The following is a 22,126-nucleotide window of genomic DNA, read 5'->3' as shown; positions in this document are numbered from 1 at the left end:
TGTATGCAATTCTGCAAAGGGGTGCCGTCCTGTATCAGTAAATCTGCTATGGGGCGGTCAGTAACTGGTTAAGAAAAGGACAGGCCACTGTGCAGGTCTATACAACCAACCTCAATGCCTCAGGAACAATAAAGTACAACATAACATCTGGTAATAGGAAAGGCAGAACAGTATTAAGGACACTTGGCTGTGCAGAAAAAAGCAAGACGAGTATACTGACAGACCATCCGACAAAAGGAAGTACAACACATTTTTATACCAAAATCATAATTAGTCTATTGCTAAAATCAAATTGATGAATGTTCTTCCAGAGCCAGTTAAATTAACTAGCAAGAGTGCCACCTAATCCCAAAGAATAGTGTTAGTCAAGCAGGATTTATTGCAGCTACTTCCAGATGCATACAGCTTTGGTAAATGCAACAAAACAATGCATCAGAGAGGAACAGAATTCATGATTTGGTGATAACTTTACTTGCTTTAATGCATTGAAAAAAAATAAACAATCCCTCACCACCCCTTCCTCAGTTCACATTACATCTTAATTTAAATCATACATAGAATAAAATGAGAGCAATACCGTTCAGTCTCTTTAAACAGGTTTATTACAACAGATACAATTCACATGTGACTAGCTTGTTGTCTTCTGTTCCCCCACACAACCATTTGAAGTATATTTTAACGCTGGGCAAAACGGATTTTTTTTTTAAATTTTTTATTCTTTTTTAATGCTCTGTAAATTCATGGCTGAGCAAGAAATGTGCCTGCAAGCACACGTTGTGTGTGCAGATCGGCGGTTATCACAGGTGGAGGTACTTCAATAATTTATACAAACGAGTGGGTTCTTGACCAATCACTGCAATGTTAAGCTACTGTACAGAGGAATGAAAAAATATATAGAAAAAAAGTGCCATAGCAACAGTGCCATAAAAGGGGAGAAAAAAAATGAGATGCATATGGGAGGGGGGTAAGTCTCGTTATTTGGGAGGAACAATTCCAGGAAATGCCAGCAGGGATACCATAATGCAGCACTGATCTTAAAACAAGGCTGGGATGAGACAGTGACATCTAGCACAAATGTTTTGTACGCTGCCCAAACTGGCTGAGGATATTTTAGACAAAGATACGACTGCTCGGTGCTGGTATCTAATTTCTGGAAACAAAGCAAGATTTCTGAATGATAAATTAAACAGAAAAATAAAAAATAAAAAATAACAGCTAATTTTGCTGACAAGCTTACATGAAAAAGGCTAGGTTTTTACCACCTCAGCATTGATTAGTTTTGGATGTCAAAGCTCTGATACAACATGGGCGTCCCATGGCTTCAATCTACAAAACATATTTACAACGTGAAGGATACATCTACAAGTATAATCTACATTTCGAGGGTTGTACAAATCCTTGTATTTGTCCCTCTCGACTCCCTCCAGGCCCACTTCTCCCCTGAATTGTCCATATGCCCGGCCCAACGGTCCAAAGTGTACTCTTATGCAGCTCAGAAAAAGTGTCGAGTCCGGGCTCGCTCTGCTTTACTGTCCAAAGTCCACGTGCAAGACAGAAAATCTTCACACCATGAAGGAATTCTGGTTTTTAAGTTTTTCAAGTTCTTTAATTTGCTGTCTCAAAAACAGTATCCTGGAAGAGAAAAGAAATATCAAAGCTTTAGACGTATAAAAGCAAGTGTCAGTTTAAAGTAGGGCTGAAACAACTAATCGATAAATCGACAACTAATCGATTATGAAACTAATCTATTTTAATAATTGATTAATCAGCCAGTAACAAAATGGGGTTAAAGTTAATGAGTCTGATAATTACCAGATTGACCCTTTAATAGTATATCTCTCCTCTAATGGTATATACAGTACATCTCTCCTCTAATGGTATATACAGTACATCTCTCCTCTAATGGTATATACAGTACATCTCTCCTCTAATGGTATATACAGTACATCTCTCCTCTAATGGTATATACAGTACATCTCTCCTCTAATGGTATATACAGTACATCTCTCCTCTAATGGTATATACAGTATATCTCTCCTCTAATGGTATATACAGTATATCTCTCCTCTAATGGTATATACAGTATATCTCTCCTCTAATGGTATATACAGTATATCTCTCCTCTAATGGTATATGGATTATATAGCCTATCCTCTAATGGTATATGGATTATATAGCCTATAATAGTATATACAGTACATCTCTTTGAATAGTATATACAGTACATCTCTTTGAATAGTATTATACAGCATATCTCTCCTCTAATAGTATATACAGTATATTTCCTCTAATAGTATATACAGTAAATCTTCGATAGTATATATCCCCTCTAATATATACAGTATATCTCTTCTGTTATTCTCAGAGTGGATTACATATTTTGCTCCAAAACCATATAGTTGGTTATTTATATTTACGACTGCATATAGAGATATTTAAGAATAAATTGCCTTTTTTTTTTAAACTTTACATATTAACTAAATTATACACCACACTTTTTTTAAAGGTTATTAACCAATCAAAACAATAATCGGTCAGCTAATCTATAATGAAAATCGTTAGTTGCAGCCCTAGTTTAAAGGGAAACTTAAAAAAGGTCAACTTTTTAAATCACGGACCTCCCAGAAGTGTGCAGATAAGGACCTTACTGAGCTACATACATTTTCAGATATGGTGACTCAAAAGCATACAATTCTAGTTAAACTTTCAGTTTTAATCAGCTAAATTAAAAATTCCAGGAGGATCAGAAAAGTGTGCAAACTTGCAGCCTGTGCACACCAGAACACAGTGATGGAAAAGTGCATTCCATGCGCACTACTTGCACTGCGTTCAAAAAGAACTGCCTTTGCAGTCTGCTGTGGATGGCACTACATTAATGGTACCCAAACGCAGACCACAAACCATGCGTTTGTGGGCACCAAATGAAATAGTATTGCATTACCATGCAATTTTGTGCAGTGAGTTTTTCAAAAAGTAGTGCTTGCACTATGTGTGCAATCCAGTGCGATTTGCAGCCCATTCAAATTAATGGGCTGCAAACCTGTCCTGCTGAGAATCACGCAGGAAGGTGTAAGTTACTGTGCAACACTTCTGTGAACCAGCCCTGTGTTTGTTTTCCATAAAGGATAAGATCATTTTAAAAACGACATTTTTTAGAGCATTTATGTAAACCTGTAAAGCAGGGGTGCCCAACTTTTTGTAGAGCGAGGGCCACTTAGGCGACTCACTAACCGGTCGCGGACCACAATGAGCAGACTCATTGTCGACTCATTATGCAGAGCGGACAAGGACACAGCCCACTCTACTCTATGGGCCCTCCAATCCGATCTGCTCAGATGGAAGGGAACGGATACCCTTCTGTTTTTTTTTGTGGATCAGATTGGAGGTAGGTGGGTGTAAATGGGCTAGTTTACATCTGCAGCTCCATATAGGTAAATAGAGGGTCTAATAGGATCGGATAGATTGTGTGAAAGAGGTCTAAGCCTGCTTTCCAACTGATGCGCTGGGCTTTACCACAGCGCAGTGAACCTGTGGCTTTCCTGCGGGTTAGCTGCACTTTGCCATAGGTTTCCATTATATCCTGCAGGTGACGTGCACTTTCTGAAAGCACACCAACCCAGCAGGTAATAACAGAAGTCTATGGCTGCACCTGCAAATCAGTTTGAAAGCAGCTCAGTCAGATGGAGTTCTAAGTACTGCATTTCACTATATAAACTCACTTTACTGTTAAAAGTATATGATATACAAGTATAAAATGCACAACTCTGGAGGGTGTAAGAAGATGTCAGCTTTCCCCTTCTCAGTGTATTTGACTATATAAACTCACTTTACTGGTAAAAATACGTGTAAAATGGAAAACTGCAGTGGGTGTAACAAGATGTCCGCCTTTCCCCTTCTCAGTGTATCCTTACTGTACAGCAGTGCAGAGTGTAGCAAGATGGCAACTAAAGGTCGCTTCCGTTACACATTCTGAGGGGTCGCTTAATCTGATGAATCATATGGGCAAGTTACGCATGCACACTGCGAAATCTTTCAGCGGAATGTCACCTCCATAGGAAAATGCGATGGGTTGCCAAACGTGAAGAAACACTTCCTTTTTTTTATTTTTGCTAAGAGTACTCAAAAAATAATTTTCACAAAATGGACCAAAGATTTGCACAATCTTTTATTCATAGTGTGGTAAACACTTTAAAAGTGAATCTGACTCCAATGAAAGCAATTGCAGGGCCCTCTCAATCCTTTTGTATTGAATTATAACTATACTGGCTGCTCACACATTGCAAGGCACTGCACAAACTGTTGGCGCTATATAAATCCTGTATAGCAATAAATACAGCCCTGTCCAAGTTGGTGCCACAACGCAAAACAGGTCTCCCTGCATAGGTCACTAAGGCATCCACAATGATTTGCATGGGGTGCCCAACATGATCTGCATCTCCTGTAACTTTCAAGGACCTTTGGGAGGCCCCTGTTATATACAGTGCCTTGCGAAAGTATTCGGCCCCCTTGAACTTTTGCAACCTTTTGCCACATTTCAGGCTTCAAAGATATACAATTTTAATTTTTTGTGAAGAATCACCAACAAGTGAGACACAATTGTGAAGTGGAACGAAATCTATTGGATAATTTAAACTTTTTTAGCAAATAAAAAACTGATAAGTGGTGCGTGCAAAATTATTCGGCCCCTTTACTTTCAGTGCAGCAAACTCACTCCAGAAGTTCAGCGAGGATCTCTGAATGATCCAATGTTGTCCTAAATGACTGATGGTGATAAATAGAATCCACTTGTGTGTAATCAAGTCTCTGTATAAATGCACCTGCTCTGTGATAGTCTCAGGGTTCTGTTGAAAGCACAGAGAGCATCATGAAGACCAAGGAACACACCAGGCAGGTCCGTAATACTGTTGTGGAGAAGTTTAAAACCGGATTTGGATACAAAAAGATTTCCCAAGCTTTAAACATCCCAAGGAGCACTGTGCAAGCGATCATTTTGAAATGGAAGGAGTATCAGACCACTGCAAATCTACCAAGACCTGGCCGTCCCTCCAAACTTTCAGCTCAGACAAGGAGAAGACTGATTAGAGATGCAGCCAAGAGGCCCATGATCACTCTGGATGAACTGCAGAGAATTACAGCTGAGGTGGGAGAGTCTGTCCATAGGACAACAATCATTCGTACACTGCACAAATCTGGCCTTTATAGAGGAGTGGCAAGAAGAAAGCCAATTCTCAAAGATATCCATAAAAAGTCTCGTCTAAAGTTTGCCACAAGCCACCTGGGAGACACACCAAACATATGGAAGAAGGTGCTCTGCTCAGATGAAACCAAAATCGAACTTTTTGCCCACAATGCAAAACGATATGTTTGGCGTAAAAGCAACACAGCTCATCACCCTCAACACAACATCCCCACTATCAAACATGGTGGTGGCAGCATCATGGTTTGGGCCTGCTTCTCTTCAGCAGGGACAGGGAAGATGGTTAAAATTGAGGGGAAGATGGATGCAGCCAAATACAGGACCATTCTGGATGAAAACCTGTTGGAGTCTGCAAAAGACCTGAAACTGGGACGGAGATTTATCTTCCAACAAGACAATGATCTCAAACATCACAGCAAAATCTACAAAGGAATGGTTCACAAATAAATGTATCCAGGTGTTAGAATGGCCAAGTCAAAGTCCAGACCTGAATCCAATCGAGAATCTGTGGAAAGAGCTGAAAACCGCTGTTCACAAACGCTCTCCATCCAACCTCACTGAGCTCGAGCTGTTTTGCAAGGAAGAATGGGCAAGAATTTCTGTCTCTCGATGTGCAAAACTGATAGAGACATACCCCAAGCAACTTGCAGCTGTAATCGCAGCAAAAGGTGGCTCTACAAAGTATTAACGCAAGGGGGCCGAATAATTTTGCACCCCCCACTTTTCATTTTTTTATTAGTTAAAATAGTTTCAAAAATCCAATAGATTTCGTTACACTTCACAATTGTGTCCCACTTGATTCTTCACAAAAAAATAAAATTTTATATCTTTATGTTTGAAGCCTGAAATGTGGCAAAAGGTTGAAAAGTTCAAGGGGGCCGAAAACTTACGCAAGGCACTGTATGTGGTTAAAATTTACCAACAGCATAGATATGTACAAGGACAGTATGGTTTATGCTCGGTCAGTGGCTAACATTAGATGAGGTGAACATGTTGAGGAATACTAAAAAGCTGATGGCTCATACTGGTTAATAAGCAGTCTATCTCATTTCTATTTAGACTCTCTAGCCAACAGGAACCTTACCAGCGGACACAAACCATTCACATGCTGATTAAAAAAGCTGACTGATTTACAGAAGAAAAAATAAATAAAAATATAAAGTACGTATTCATCAGTACAATAAAATACAAAAAAAACCCTATATATTATGATGCAATACACACAGTAAGTACAGAGGGAAAAAAATGATTACACACCTTTGCTCACGCAAAGTTGCTTGAATTTCACATACTCGAACTAAAGACCTTAAATTTTTCAACTCTGTACAAATTTCAGACATGTGAATGCTTCCCATGTTGTGGGCTTCTTCACGTAACCTTGATGCCTGAAACAAGCAAGACAATAAAAAAACAATTTACTTGCCAATGAAAATGCTTTTTAAAAAAAAGACTATCCTGCATTATAAGAGGAAACAAAGTATAATAAATTAACCCACAACACGAAAAAAATCCATTTAATCCTTACATTATCTGAAACAATGATGGACAACCTAGTAACTATTATACACATATAATTATATATATATATATATTTTTTTTTTTTACGAAAAAACACCCCAGTCCTTTGTGCACTGCAAAATATCTAGGTCAGAAAAGGGGATATAATATAAAATCTTCCCAGCTGCTCAGGAGCTCATCCCAACCACCTGCGAGTGGGAAAAACGGGCACTAGTTGGTAAGCAACGTCTCATCAGTGTGATCACTTTTATTTAGCTCTACTTGGACACAAATAATGTATTCACTATAATCCAATGACCACCATCCACACATTGTAAAACACCACTCTGTTAAAAAAAAAAAAAGTCCTGCACTAGATAAACATTCGGGAGGGATATTTACTAAAACTATTGCACACAGAACGCGGTGCCGATGTGCGTAGCAACCAATCAGCTTCTAAATTCAGCTTGTTTAAGCTTTGACAATAAAACGTAGAAGCCGATTGGTTACTATGCATAGCTGCACCAGATTCTATGTGCTCCAGTTTTAGTAAATCTCCCCCATTGTTTACAAACACAATCAACCACAAAGAAAGGAAAATGGAAAAAAAAAAAAAAGACATGATAGTGAACATTACCTGCTTTTCAGCGTGCTCAGCAGGCCAGCCTTGCACATGCTTTATAAGGTTTTCATTGAAGTAGGCAGCTAGCGTTGGCGTCAGTGAAGATGAAGATGATCGTGCAGACGAGTTCTGTTGTACAGACGACGTGCTTGATGCACAAGTGCTGGAGGCAAGATTGGGGCTTGGAGACGGACTTCTCTGACTACTAAAAGGAGACCAAAGAGAAACATTTATGTAATGGTCCTCTGACGTCTATGCTGCATTTGTTATAACAAGAGCATGGAGGGAGGAGGGGGGGGTTGAAAAAACACACTGCACAACAATCCTTTTTCAAAACTTCATATTTATTGACAAACTATTCAAACTTTTAAAAATGAAAACTAAAGGTTTGTTTACTGGGGTGGGGGACTTGCTTTATTGATAGGGATTTGATATGAACTATATGACTTTAACATGTGCTAATCTTCTGCTACGATAACCTTTGCAGTACTCAAATGTTGCACTAGGTGTCACTGATGTACGCACCAAAAGATCTTATAAAAATTCCTTCCCATCTGAAGACTCCTCACGCTACCTCCTTCATTTCCATGGCACACTTGACCTCCAAAAAAAATGTTCCTGAAAAGTACAAAGCCCCTTCCCTGGAGCTCATAAAAGCGGACACAGTCAGCTGGTTAAATCAATCTACCTTCATGGTCTGCTCTTTATTGTACATTCTCAAAGATGGCCACAGAAAGCCTACATTTTATTACAGATACATGGCATTGGGAGAGTGGAAAAGGCAACAGTTATAGATCATTTGACCAAGACTCACTATTTATGCACCACACCTTGGCTCCATTCACTTCTACAGATAAAAAAAAAAAGGAAAATAAAATAAAAATTACAAGAGCCACCAAGTTTCTCTAACACATTTCACTCCAATAGGGGTTTAGTCATTGGGAACTCTCGAAAAAATATGTCAGAAATATGGTGCGTTTTGTAACAACCTGACATCTGAAAATTGTTTTAGTGGTGGTACAGTTTCAATCTTTTCCCTTTATACAATGCAGGGAGCAGACAAACCTTGCTTAAAGGGCAAGTTCACCTTTTGGAACAGGTTACATGTTCCACACATATTTAGGGTGGAACATGTAACAATCCAGCAGCAGCAGCCTTAAATGACACCCCCCCCCCCCCCTTACCCCCAGTGAGCGTTTACTGTATGAAAATACGTGGCTCTGCCTACCTGGCCATGCCATTCATTCACAGAGTTCTGTGAATGGTAAACTACAAGTCCATACAGCCTTTGAGGCTGTCGGCTTGCCATTTCAATTAACTACCAGGGCACTGTTAAGCCCTTTGGTAGCTCATTGTCTCTTCCTGTCAGTGTGTATCTGCCTGCTGGTATGAGCAGAGAGATTCACTGACAAGTCTGCAGTAGTCCTGCAAGCACTTTTTTTTACCTGCAAAAAGACACATTTACATTTATCTTTTTTTTTTGTTTATAGAAAGGTGAACTTATCCTTTAAGCCTTGCACCCATGGCCTGTTGAACAGCAAGTTGACCCAGAGCATTATCTCCGTGGGGCTACTGTATAAGGGCTTTAAAACTGGCCACCCTTCTGCCAAGCTCACCAGACGCTAAAAGGTACAATTAAGGTGAACTCCTCAATACAGAGACAGGCTAAGCAAAGCAAGCATTGATGCTGTGCAAAACCTAAGCCTGGTACACAGTTTTTTTCTGTTAAAAAAACAAAAAAAACTGTCAGCTCTGGGTTGGAGCCGCTGAACAATCGGATGTTACTATAGTGAATTCCCCACCCGAGCTGTTGTGTTCTCGCCAGAACTCTCCAATCAGCGCTCTCAGCCATCTGCAATAGCACTAACATGGAAACAAACTTTTTGGATCTTAAAACTGAGCTAAGAGAAACTTCCACCCCCAGCAAAATAAAAAATCAGCTCAATATTTGTATTGTGTTTCTACTGATTAAAACTTTCTATAATATGCAAAGTTAATAAAAGCATTGCAAAGTTAAACTACAAAAGAAATAAATACCTTATACCAATTAAAAAAAAAAAAAAAAAAAAAAAAAAAAAAAGTAAATAGTTTATAAAGCCTGCACTATGCTGGGCATACACTATACCAAAAATCATCCAAAATTTGGTCATTTTTCAGCCAGTTAATGGGCACAAAATCCATAAAATCGGGACGTTGTTGAGCCGAAAAAAATAAAAAATAATTAAAAAAAACAACGAAGAACAAGTTTGGAAATGTTCATGTGTTTCCCATCCAAAGTGTTTGCACTAGGTATATGTAAAAAAACGAAAAATAGATTGATGTTTACTGAACGATTTATCGGTCATTACTTGATGGCACTATCGTTTTCTCTCATGGCCGAATGTTCGGTTTTCGAAAACGGGTATGACCGATTTTTCGTATAGTGTATGGCCAGTATTAGGCTATGTTTTCTTAAAGCAGCTTTTACATAACACCTTCTGGTTATTTTGACAAAATGGGGATGCTGCGGTGGGCAGAAAGATGTACTACACACGGCCTGCCTGTGTATTTCAATGAAGTACCTTTAGATGCAGTGTCGTCACATGACCTCTGATCCTTCCCACTCCCCCAGGAATACAGACCCCTATGAAAGGGATGCCAGAACTGGCAGGAAAGGGGTTAGAGACCAATTGTTAATAAATGAGATTACAGTGGGCAGCGCCAATCACACTGATGTGCGGCTTGGAAATCATGCTGAAGTAGCAAGATTGCAAAGCTGCACAAGTGTAAAGGGGAGGGGGGTTTAATCTCCCACTTGCTTCATACATCTCAGGGGGGAAATATGATTTTTGTACTCACCATAAAATCCTTTTCTCTGTAATTCACCGACCGACAGCTCCTAACTAAATGGGTTGTATAGCCTGCCATTAGGAGAACTAGGCAAAATTGTTACACAATACACAGAACTTTTAGTCCCGCCCCAGGGGGGGGGGCAGACCCTGTGCCATCAACCCTTCCCACTGCTCCCAGCAGATTCAGTAAGTCAACAAGCAGTATAACGTAGAGAAAAGGAGGGGTGAGGTGCTGTGTCGGTCGGTGAATTACAGAGTGTGAGTGCAAAAGTACGGCGAGTACAAAAATCCAATTTTTTCTTATATTCACCGACCGACACAGCTCCTCTCTCTAACTAAATGGGACGTCCCCAAGCAGTGCCAAACGAGGGGTGGGAAAAAACAGCATAAAAACTTCATCCACCATGGCAAGTGGGAACTAGTGAAACTAAAGCCACAAAAAACAGCAGTGTGTGGAAAAACTGCACCATATAATGGGTATCCTCAACAGGAGTGATCCCCAAGTCCGCAACATTGCGGAAGTAATGCAACAGTGCATTAACAAAAAACAGTACTGCGTTTTTATCGAAAAACCAGGATATAAACTCAATTGCAACTACACGGCCGCCTGCAAAACTTTGCGGCCAAAACAAGCATCAGACGATGCACTGACGTCTACCCTGTAGAACTTGGTAAACGTATGGATCGCCGCCTTACACACGTGAGCGACAGACGCTTGGTGTCGGAAGGCCAAAGACGTTCCAATTGCTCTTGTATAGTGAGCCGTGACTGGAAAGGGGGGGGACCTGCCCCTTCAAGGCATAGGCTTGGACTACAATCTGTCTGATCCACCTGGAAAATGTGGGCCGACGAGACCGCCAAGCCTTTCTTAGGACCAGCCTCCGAAACAGTGAGTGACTTCCGAAAAGGAGCTGTGGCAGACAAGTACACCTTCAGAGCCCTAACCACATTGAGAGCGTGAAGGGCCACCTTGGTGTGCTTCGGCTTAGGACACAACGATGGTAATACAATGTCCTTGATATGAAAAACCGAAATCACCTTTGGTAGAAAGGACGGTTGCGGACGCAACACCACCTTATCCCTGTGGATGACCAGATAAGGCGACTTGCAGGACAATGCTGCCAATTCCAAAACCCTCCTGGCCGATGTGATGGCCACTAGAAAGACCACCTTCTGTGAAAGGGTCAACAGGGGAATCTCCATGATATTCTCAAACGGCGGCTTCTGAAGTGCCAACACCAGGTTCAAATCCCATGGGGGTAATGGAGGACGCACCGGAGGGACTACATGTCATACCCCCTGAACAAAGGTACTCACTAATGAGTGAGACGCCAGGGGTTGCTGAAAAAAAAAAAAAAAAAAAACACAGCCAGGGCTGAAATTTGCCCCTTAATGGTGCTCAACACCAATTTCTGGTCCACTCTATGCTGAAGAAACAGCAGGATCCTCGATATAGAAGAGGAGCGCGGATGCCACCCTTTCTCCTCACACATGGAGAAGTAGGCCTTCCAGGCACAATGGTATATCTTCCGTGAAGATGTCCACGCCCTCAGCATAGTTGGAATCACCGAGTCTGACAGACCCCGATTCCTCAGCGCCTGGCTCTCAATAGCCATGCCGTTAAAGCCAGCGATGGTAAAGCAGGGTGAAAGATTGGACCTTGAGATAGGAGGTCCTCCCGCAGTGGCAGGTCTGCACCAGGTCTGCGTACCAGGGCCGCTGAGGCCAATCTGGGGCAACCAGGATTACTGGAATCCCCTTGGCTTCCACTCTGCGAAGCAGACGTGGCAACAGTTTTAGTGGAGGAAAGGCGTAGATCAGCTGGTACTGATCCCACGGAGCCACCAGCGCGTCGTGTCCAGGACAAGTGATCCATGGGCAGAGTCTGGGCACCTTCCGATTGAGAGGCCAAGAGATCCACATCTGGCGTGCCCCATTTTAGGCACAGCAGCTGGAATATCTCCGGATGCAACTCCCATTCTCCTGGGTCCAGCATCTGACGACGCAGACAGTTCGCCTGCCAATTTTCCACCCCCTCCCCCCGGGATGTAAATGGCTGACAGGGCCGGAACGTGTTACCCTGCCCACCAAAGTATGCAAGTGACCTCCCAAGCAGCGGCTGAGCTTCTTGTTCCCCCTTGGTGATTTATGTACACCACAGGCGTTGTCTGACTGTATTCTGGTCGGACGCCCTCGAAGACACACCAACCACGCGTGGAGGCACAGCCCGATCGCTATCAATTCGAGCAGACTGATCGGCAACTTGGATTCCTCAGTCGACCAGAGGCCCTGAGCCGACTGAATCCCCATCACTCCACCCCTGCCGGACAGACTGGCATGCGTAGTGATCACCTTCCAGTTCAGAGGAAGAAACTATTTTCCGGACATAATCACCGGGGACCTCAACCACCAGATCAGGAAGTCCCTGACTGGTTGGCTCACCTGGATCTGCCGATCCAGGGACAACGGAGATTTGTCCCATTTTGTCAATATCTCCTTCTGCAGGACTCTGGTGTGGAATTGGGCATATGGTACTGTCTCGAAGGAGGCCACCGTAAGTCCCAGCACTCGCATGCAAAAGCAGAGCGACGACCACTTGCGGTTCATCAGTAGATTGACCGCAGACCTGAGAGTCAGCAATTTGTCCGAGGGGAGAAAAACCCTTGCTTCCCTGGAGTCCAACAGTAACCTCAGGTACTCAAGACGCCGAGTTGGTACAACCACCGACTTTAGGTTCAAACAGCCACCCAAATTATTGTAGGGTCTGCATGGTGATTGCCACATCCTCCTCTAATTCTGAGGCGGAAGATGCTCTCAGGAAGAGATCGTCTAGGTAACCCACGATCGCGATCCCGCGCTGCCTCAGCAACGCCAATACTGGAGCCAGTACTTTGGTAAAGACTCGGGGGGCTGATGCCAGGCCAAAAGGAAGAGCCACAAACTGGTAGTGGGTTTCCCCTACTGCCAAACGCAGAAATTTATGATGCCGAAGGTAATTGGGTATGTGCAGGTAAGCATCCTGATGTCCAAGGACGCCAGGAAGTGCCCTTGATGGAGTGCAGCGACTACTGCGCTAACTGATTCCATTCTGCACCTCTGCACCTTTACAAAGTGAATGAGGGCTTTTAAGTCCAAGATTGGACATACCCCTTCATTCTTGGAAACCACAAACAGATTTGAGTAGAACCCCTGGAAGCATTCCGATTCCGGAACCGGTACAATCACCCCAATTCAGCAAGTCCCTTACCACCCATAACAGGGCCTCCCGGCGAACCGGGGACACTGGTATGCTGGAGGGGAAGAATCTGTTTGGCGGCCAAGAGAGAAACTCATCTTGTAGCCTGTGGAAATCAGATCGCAGACCCATTGGTCGGATAACCAGGAGGTCCACCGGGCTGCAAACTCTCGAAGACGACCCCCCCCACCGATAAGTGGGTGGGGGCAAATCTTCATGCGGTAGCACTTTTGGTCGCAGGCTTGTGGGAGTAGGGTACTCTTACCACCAGTGGCATTTTTAATAAAGTCATCCAACGAGGCTCCAAAGAGCCGCTCGCCAAGGAAGGGAAGATCCGTCAGGGCTTTCTTGGATGCCTGGTCAGCAGATCAGCATTTCAGCCAAATTAGGTGCCTCAGCACCACAGCTGACATTGAAGCATTGGATAACAGAGGGAGAGTATCCAGGGGCGTGTCACAAACGTACTTAAGGCCTTGCACTAGTTAGTCTGCTAGCTCCACGCAGACAGGGGAGGCGTTCTGCTCTCCCAATTTGCGGTGCAAACGTTTTGCCCACTCAGTTAGTGTGTGCGACACCAGTGCGGATGCCAGTACAGGTCGCACGGCTGACCCAACCGTAAACAAGGAACGAGCCACCGCCTCGGCCTTCCTGTCCGCAGGATCCTTGTACGCAGGAGTCCACTCAACCGGGAACGTGGTTATTTTATTTAACCTAGATACAGGGGGGTCCACAACCAGAGGAGCCGACCACTTTTTGAGAAGGCTTTCCTCAAAGGGGTAACGCACAGCCAAATTTTTGGGGACCGAAAAGGTCAGTTGCGGGAGACCCCATTCCCTGTAGATGAATTTGTCAAAGTAAGTCAAATACGGGAACACCTTAGGTGAACGTGCTGGCTTGCGGGACCCAAAAGGGACCGGTACATCAGCAAAGGGATCCGCTGGCTCCTGTATCTTCAGGGTATCACGCACAGCTGTGATAAGTGCTCCAACTAGCACTTTATCGTGCATGGACCTGGACGGGGAATCATCCTCACTGTCCAAACGGTCCTGGTCAGCCACGTCTAATAGGTCAGAGCAGGGGTCACCAGCCGCAGCAGGGCAAGAGTCTGCATAAGAGCTCTACCCAGAGGACGGGGGGGGGGGGGGGGCCTCTTACATGCACCCTTCCTACCACACACACACACACACACAACACCCCTATCTTTGCAACAAAAGCGTCAGGGACCACCGTCAGGGTGCCCATGTGCACCGCGCCATCTACAGGTGACCCGGTTGCAATAGCCTGGATTTCAGGGGAAGAAACATCAGTTTCTGAAGCCATGCTGACCCTAGCCTGTCTGCCATCTGCAAGGGGACTTAGGACAGTGAAGGTCCCACCCTCCTGCTGCCACCACCGTGTGGGGGGGACTTAGGGCTAGACTCACCACCCTGGGGCCTCTGTGAATGCCACTAGCAGTGCCTGTAGTCCCCTAGGAGGTTCCCAGTTGCAGACAGGAGAAAACTGTCAGCAGCAGCTGCTTATAACACAGGTGAAACGTTCTGCAGAGCTAGCTTCAGCGTTCAGCAAGGAGCCATCCAGGGTCCTGTACACACAGTGGACACAGGAAAAAGCAAGTGAGAGCACATGTAATGCTGCCATAAGAACTGCGGCGAAAAGAGCGCTCAGGCTTCAAGAAAATGGCTGCCAATGTAACTAATAGGAGATCCTAAAGAAGATGGCTGCTGAAGCTCACAATGGGAATACAGGCTTTCCCACATCCAACATGGCCGCCGGACAGCGCCATGCGGTGACAGAACAAACCTAGAACAGTGCTGCCTGCCTACAGCCAGAACAACCTCCGAAGACCCTTTTGGGACCCCCCAGACCGGGACCAGGACCAACGCCAGCCGCACAGAGCCCCCACAGGTGAGAATCCAGAGAACACACCGCATGCAGCCACCCCCCTCAGAGGGGGGAAGGAGGGGAGAGGGGGACTTGGGAGAGAAGATGGGGAGGTGAGGTGGCCCCCCCAATCGACCCCCCAGGGAATGCCCAGCTGCTCACCCCACCGAAGCAGGGAGAGGCGTACTTACCAGTCCTGAAGAGCTGGGAGACATTCCATCACAGACCTACTCCTGCGCAGTTACAGGGTAGCTGCTGGCCTGGTATACTGTGATCCAGAAAGCAGTAGCCCGGTCATATGTATACCCTCGAGCATTGAAGCACACCGATCACCTCTGGAGCTGAGGCATGTCGTGGCCTGCCGAGCCTTAGCTGCGGCCTGCTCATGCTCGATGGCTGGACTGGGGAGACCACAAGGATAATCATTAACCAGCCTGTCACCCTGCCGGCAGTTGATGAAAGATCCTGGGATCTTCTATCTTGTGCAAACAACATCAAACCTGCAGCAAAAACATGGCCCGCGAGGGCCTGCAGGGTTCCAATGCAAAATAAAAACTGAATCTGCTGGGAGCAGTGGGGAGGGTTGATAGCACAGAGGCTGCCCCCCTGGGGCAGGACTAAAAGTTCTGTGTATTGTGTAACAATTTTGCCTAGTTCTCCTAATGGCAGGCTATACAACCCATTTAGTTACAGAGAGGAGCTGTGTCGGTCGGTGAATATAAGAGAAAAATGGCCAGATTTCTCAAAAATGGTTTGTTCCCTGGCCTGACCAAAGAGCCTGCCATAGTTTATCCCCCAAAAACTGCAGGTGACTGGTCATTTCTGAATTCAATGGTCCTGAGCCCAAGATTGAGGCGATCAATGCACCAAAGTAGGTCTAAACTTTTTTCACTAAAATCATTAAAGTACAGAACCCAAAGTATCAGTATGACAGTCAACAAGCATTTTCAGGAGTGGAAGCCTCTCCTGATGGGTGTACTTTAGCTTTTGGTTTAATATCATCCTGGCCAAGAATACTGCCAGATACCAGAGTATCCATGAGAGGTATAAAAACCAGCATATAAAATAATTCAACCCTTCCAGCAATCATGTTTTAGGTATAGTTGATCTTTGAGACACTAGAATTGATGTAATTCAGTACATACTAACCAAGCACATTTCAAAGTTCTAGAAACAAGGCGTTGGGCCCCTTTCACACAGGCACCTCCCTTAGATGCTGCTTGCTCAGCGGGAGGATTGCTCCAGCTAATCCCTGCCGAACAGGCGGATGACAGGTCCATCTCTGCGCTGCACAGTCCCGGTCACCTCTATGGGGAAGATTGAGTGAAAACAGACCGCCTTGTCAGTTTTCATTCGATCCTATCAGATCCACTATATGGGTGTAAAATAGGACCACCCACCTGTCTGGATTTAGCAGATAGGATCAGATAGCGGTGGGTTTCAGCGAACACATCACCGCTGATATCCGCAGCTTCACAGGAATGATTGGCAGGTCCGGTCAGGTCTGCCTGAAACACTGACAGGCAGATGTGATCGAACAGTCCGTGTGAAAGGGGTCTAAGGTTTGACTGCATAGATGTAAACTGTAAATAAGAGGACCAACAAAAGCCCATACAGTACTTGCCTCTGACGCTGAAGGTTTCGGGGGGAGGCAGGTTCATGACCTTGGGATTTTTCTGCAGTCACCGACTGCTGTTGTACTGTCTGTGTAGATGGTCCTTGTTTAGCACCAACTGCAGTACTGGCCTAGAATGAAAACAAGGTTTAGTCACCAACTATAAATAATCAGTGCATTTCATGACAAAAGAGGGAGTGAAAAGTCAGAGGTTTCTACCTTTGGCTGTGAAGATACAGGTGTGGTGTTTAGCAAGGGTTTATGTGGAACAGTGTTAGTCTGCGGCGTGCTGATTCGGGGGGACACGTATGACCTTGGCGATGAGGCATCAGACGTCAAAGACATGGGTGACTGATTTGATTGTGTCGCTGAAACAAGAAACATCTTGTAAAAATGAAAATCTCTGGTGCTTTTAAAGTCATATGCAACCCAAAATGTTTAACCACTTTAATACAGGGGACTTTCACCTCCTTCCTGCCCAGGCTAATTTTCAGCTTGCAGTGCTGTTGCATTTTGAATGACAATGCGCGGTCATGCAGCACTGTACCCTTATGAAATTATTATAATTTTTTTGAGACAAATAGAGCTTTCTTTTGGTGGCATTTAATCACCTGCGAGTTTTTCTTCATTTTAAATTTTGCAAATAAGTAATTTTTCTCCTTCACTGATGTGCACTAATCATGGGGGAGGCAATGATAGGCAGCACTGATGATCGGTGCCCTGATTATGTAAATGTCCCCGTCACGTCAGCGTGTGACCGGCTCTCCTCACACTGAAAAGGACACACAAGAAAAGAAAGCCAAAATCCTGCAAGTTTGTTTACATGTGATCAACTCTGACTGGACACAGCTGATTACATGGTATAGAGCTGCTGTGAATGGCCATTTACTGCAATATCAGATCAGCTGTGTCCAGCTGTGGACACAGCGATCACAGAGCACACCAGAGAGGTGCAGTTCTTGGAGGACATCCATGGACACCCTCCGAAAACAAAAGAGCCATAACATGGCAATCTTTCCGCTATAGTGTGGGTCTGGAGTGGTTATAAGAGACATTTTTTTCCTAAAACAACAAACATGTTATACTTACCCGCTCTGTGTAACCGTATTGCACAGTGCAGGCTTTTCGTCCCATGTGACGACACTGCACCAATCATCAAGCTTGGACATAAGTAAAAGAATAGTAGGCACATATACTTCTCCATATTCAGAACTACCGGGTTGGTCTTTGTTCTTGCAGGCTAATGAACAGTGAGGGAGCACCACAGCCGAGAATTAGCTTCTGGGGAGGAGGGCATTAAAGTAGACCTGTGCTTGTGTTCAGACATCACCTAATATTTCAAAATACATAAAAAGTTCTACACCCATCATCCAAAGCATGCACTTGCTTCAAAAGTGCAAATGCTGCTCAGAATGTGACTTACAGTGCCTTGAAAGTATTCATACCCCTTGGAATTTTCCACATTTTGTCATGTTACAATCAAAAACGTAAATGTATTTTACGTGATAGACCAACACAAGGTGGCACATAATTGTGAAGTGGAAGGAAAATGATAAATGGTTTTCCAATTTTTTTTTTTTTTTTTTTACAATAAATATGTGAAAAGTGTGGTGTGTATTTGTATTCAGCCCTCCAGAGTCAATACTAGGAACCACCTTTCACTGCAATTACAGCTGCAAGTCTTTTAGGATGTCTCTACCAGGTCTGGACCTTGACCGGGCCATTTAAACAAGTGAATATGCTTTGATCTAAACCATTCGTGTGTAGCTCTAGCTATATGTTTAGGGTCGTTGTCCTGCTGGAAGGTGAACATCCGCTCCCATCTCAAGTCTTTCAGGTTTTCTTCTAAGATTGCCCTGTATTTGGCTCTATCCATCTTCGCATCAACTCTGACCAGCTTCCCTGTTCTTCCTAAAGAAAAGCATCCCCACAACATTATGCTGCCACCACCATGTTTCACAGTGGGGATGGTGTGTGCAAGGACAAAAAGTAAAATGTTGTTCTTTTCAAACCAGAGCACCTTCTTCCACATGTTTGCTGTGTCCCCCACATGGTTTCTCAAACTGCAACTGAAACTTCTTATGTCTTTCTTTCAAACAATGGCTTTCTTCTTGCCACTCTTCCATAAAGACCATATTTGTGGCGTGCACGACTAATGGTTGTTCTGTGGACAGATTCTCCCACCTGAGCTGTGGATCTCTGCAGCTTCTCCAGAGTTACAATGGGCTTCTTGGCTGCTTCTCTGATTAATGCTCTTTGCCTGGTCTCTCAATTTAGGCGGACGGCCATGTCTTGGTAGGTTTGCAGCTGTGCCATACTCTTTCCATTTTTGGGTGAAGGTTTGAACAGCAATCCGTGAGATATTCAAAGCTTGGGATATATATATTTTTTTTTAACCATAACTTTATTCCAGACCTGTCTGGTGCCTTTCTTGGTCTTCACAATGCGGTTTGTTCACTAAGGTTCTCTAACAAACCTCTGAAGGCTTCACAGAACAGCTGCATTTATACAGAGATTCAAATTACACACAGGTGGACTCTATTTACAAATTAGGCGACTTCTGAAGGCAATTGGTTCCACTAGATTTTAGTTAGGGGCAACAGAGCAAAGGGGGCTGAATAATTTATCATTTCCCTTCCACTTCACAATCTGCCACATAAAATACCAATAAAAAGAATGTTTTAAGTTGTAACATGACAAAATGTGAAAACTTCAAGGGGTATGAAAACTTTTTAAAGGCACCGTAGCCAAAAAAAAATAAAGGTATTATACTTAAATAAATAACAATATATATAATATACTTAATAAATAACAGTTATAGCCATTTGTAGGTGGAGGTGCTAAACCCTGTGCAGAAGTTTGGCATTTATATAATACTGACATAGCAATTTGATTTAATGTAATGGACATTTTCAGAATTTTATGGTATTACTGGACAGAACTTAGCTGTGTTTTGAAAAAAAAAAAGATATGTTCTTGGGTGTAATTCATTCTTTACACTTTTTTTGCCAGCACACAGAGGACCAGCATTGCACCCGCAGCTCCCTGATGCATGGCGGGGACAGTTCTTATCGCAGCTGTTTGGAAGCGATCAGGCAGCTGCCACGACTTCCATCTGACAGCCGGCTTGTCAAATATACACACACTCTCAAGTAGGGGCAGCCACCAAGTGTGTGTGTAAAACCCCCCGCTGTCAGGTCCGTACCTGACAGAAAAGATTAAAGACTCTTTATATAACATTTCATTTTAATTATTTAACTGTATCACACTGCAGGGATTGCTCACCTTGTGCCGACAGCTGTGCAACTTGGGAGATTAGAGAAGTAATGTTGAAAGAGGGCCCAGCGGTAATGATCTTGTGAAGTATTGACTGTAAAGAGGCTTGTGTCACAGCAGCTGTAAGAACTGAAAAACATACTAATTACTACAGGTACTTATATAGCACCATCAACTTACACAGTACTTTACATACAGACTCTACATTCAAATCCATGCCCTCAAGCAGCTTACAATCCAAGGTCCCTAACTCATTATTCATACAAACACATACTAGGACCAATTTAGACAGGGGCCAATTAACCTACTAGCATGTCTTTGGAGTTTGGGAGGAAACTGGAGTACCCAGAGGAAAAACACACGCACAAGTAGATCATGCAAACTTTGTGCAGGTAGCGCTATGATTGGTATTCAACCCAACGACCCTAGTGCTGCTAGGTGGAAGTGATAACCACAGTACACACTGCTCGGCTGTTGGCGCCTTTCCTCCAATTTGCCGCTAGCATTCGTTGCTGGACAATTACAATCACATTGGAGTATATATACTCCCCCCAGTCGCATCAGACACTCCCTGTGGCCACTGCCCTACTGGACCCACATTGATCACTTAGGAATCTTAAGTAACTTCTTTGGCAGTTAATCTTCTTCCCCCTTTTTCTTTTTCCTATTGTCCGTTATCATACTTTTGTCTCGGTGTTCGGTTTCTGACCTTATTCATCATTTCAAATCTTTTTTGGGGCACATTCGGCTACTTTTTATTACCTTATACCTGCCCAATATTTAGGCATAGATTTTTACCACAGATTGTTTCAAGCACTAGTATATTCCTCTTTATTAGCCATTTCAGTGCTTACATCCATTTTCAAGTTGATAATCCATTTTCCACTTTTTTTTAAATAGTTGGCTATATTGCCACGGTTCACATCCTTTTTGAATATCCATGGTGGTTCATTCTCGGGGACTGCTGCCTCCTACTGGTTTCCACCGTTGTGCTTTGGGGTTATTCCACCTCATCTCCCGGGGGAAAATTACCTTTTTGGCTGGCTTTCAGCCCTCCATGCTTGTGCCCAAACTCATAAGCATATTTGTAAGTAGTATTGGGTATTTCTTTTTCCATTTTTTTTCTCCTCCTCCCACTATAGACAGACCCACTTTAATAGTCCATCAACTATATTTTTTATAGACTCCTATTCTACATCTGTTCCTGAAGACTGGCGGGGCCACGAAACGCATCAATCTATTAGATGAACCCCTTGTTTACAAAACGGATACAAATTTACCAATTATGCCATACTGGATTGTACCAATTAATCAAGGTCATGTTTATAGATAGTGGAGACACGCAATAAGTTTGGTCTTTTATGTCTACAATATGAACTAATGTTACTATATCACCATGTTATTTAATTTGTATGAAATAAATATGTGATTGTATTTTGTTATGCATTATGCCTTTATGCATGTATACAGTTCTAATGTACTATGTACCTGCCAGACACATTCTTGCTGTGTTAGCTCCCTGGCTGCATGCTTCATATAAAGTCCAAAAACATTGCCCTCATGGCTCAACCACTTAGCCACTGTGCTGCAACAACCATTCACTTTAGTAAAAACTAGATCAATGCAAGAGAGATTCTTACTGGTTGATGTGGTACTTCTGGCATTACTGAAGAAGTTGAATCGAGTTTTATTTTATCAGTCTCTCTCCGCACATACATCACAAGGCTCACACATACAAGCACAAGGCGAGTACTAATTTTTTTTTACAGCTCTCCTGCAGTTGAAGGGGAAAAGCAAAATGTATCTCGAGGCTTGAGTGAATATAAACTAGTATTGCACTGCTTAAGTTACTTTTACATGGTTGTGCAGTGGGGTGCATCGGATCAAAAAAACTCACGGATCGGATCATTCCTCGGATCAGAGTCATGGATCGGATCATTTTTCAGTTCAGCAAATAATTGAATTTGCAAAA

The 22,126-nt window shown here is 43.5% G+C and overlaps 1 protein-coding gene across 4 annotated transcripts in view; it reads right to left on the bottom strand.

Annotated features, from left to right (window-relative positions):
• Positions 1-584: 584 nt before the first annotated feature.
• WAC (WW domain containing adaptor with coiled-coil) overlaps positions 585-22,126 on the bottom strand; it is a 109,445-nt gene continuing 87,903 nt past the window's right edge. For 3 of the 4 annotated variants that reach the window (XM_077491042.1, XM_077491044.1, XM_077491045.1), the window contains 7 exons: positions 20,164-20,283; positions 17,098-17,246; positions 16,888-17,009; positions 8,131-8,163; positions 7,332-7,521; positions 6,455-6,582; positions 585-1,632 (listed from right to left, as the gene is read on the bottom strand). In XM_077491042.1, the coding sequence (XP_077347168.1) occupies positions 1,563-1,632; positions 6,455-6,582; positions 7,332-7,521; positions 8,131-8,163; positions 16,888-17,009; positions 17,098-17,246; positions 20,164-20,283 (812 nt within the window). In that variant the 3' untranslated portion in view covers positions 585-1,562. The remainder of the gene's footprint in view (positions 1,633-6,454; positions 6,583-7,331; positions 7,522-8,130; positions 8,164-16,887; positions 17,010-17,097; positions 17,247-20,163; positions 20,284-22,126) is intronic. The other variant, XM_077491043.1, reaches the window with a different exon arrangement.

This window comes from Lithobates pipiens, unplaced genomic scaffold (genome assembly GCF_037356315.1).
Source record: "Lithobates pipiens isolate NorthernLeopardFrog02 unplaced genomic scaffold, aLitPip1_a1.2 Scaffold_19, whole genome shotgun sequence".
In the NCBI taxonomy this organism is placed as follows: Eukaryota; Metazoa; Chordata; class Amphibia; order Anura; family Ranidae; genus Lithobates; species Lithobates pipiens.
The sequence above is the reverse complement of the archived record's forward strand: the minus strand, read 5'-3'. Positions and strand labels throughout refer to the sequence as shown.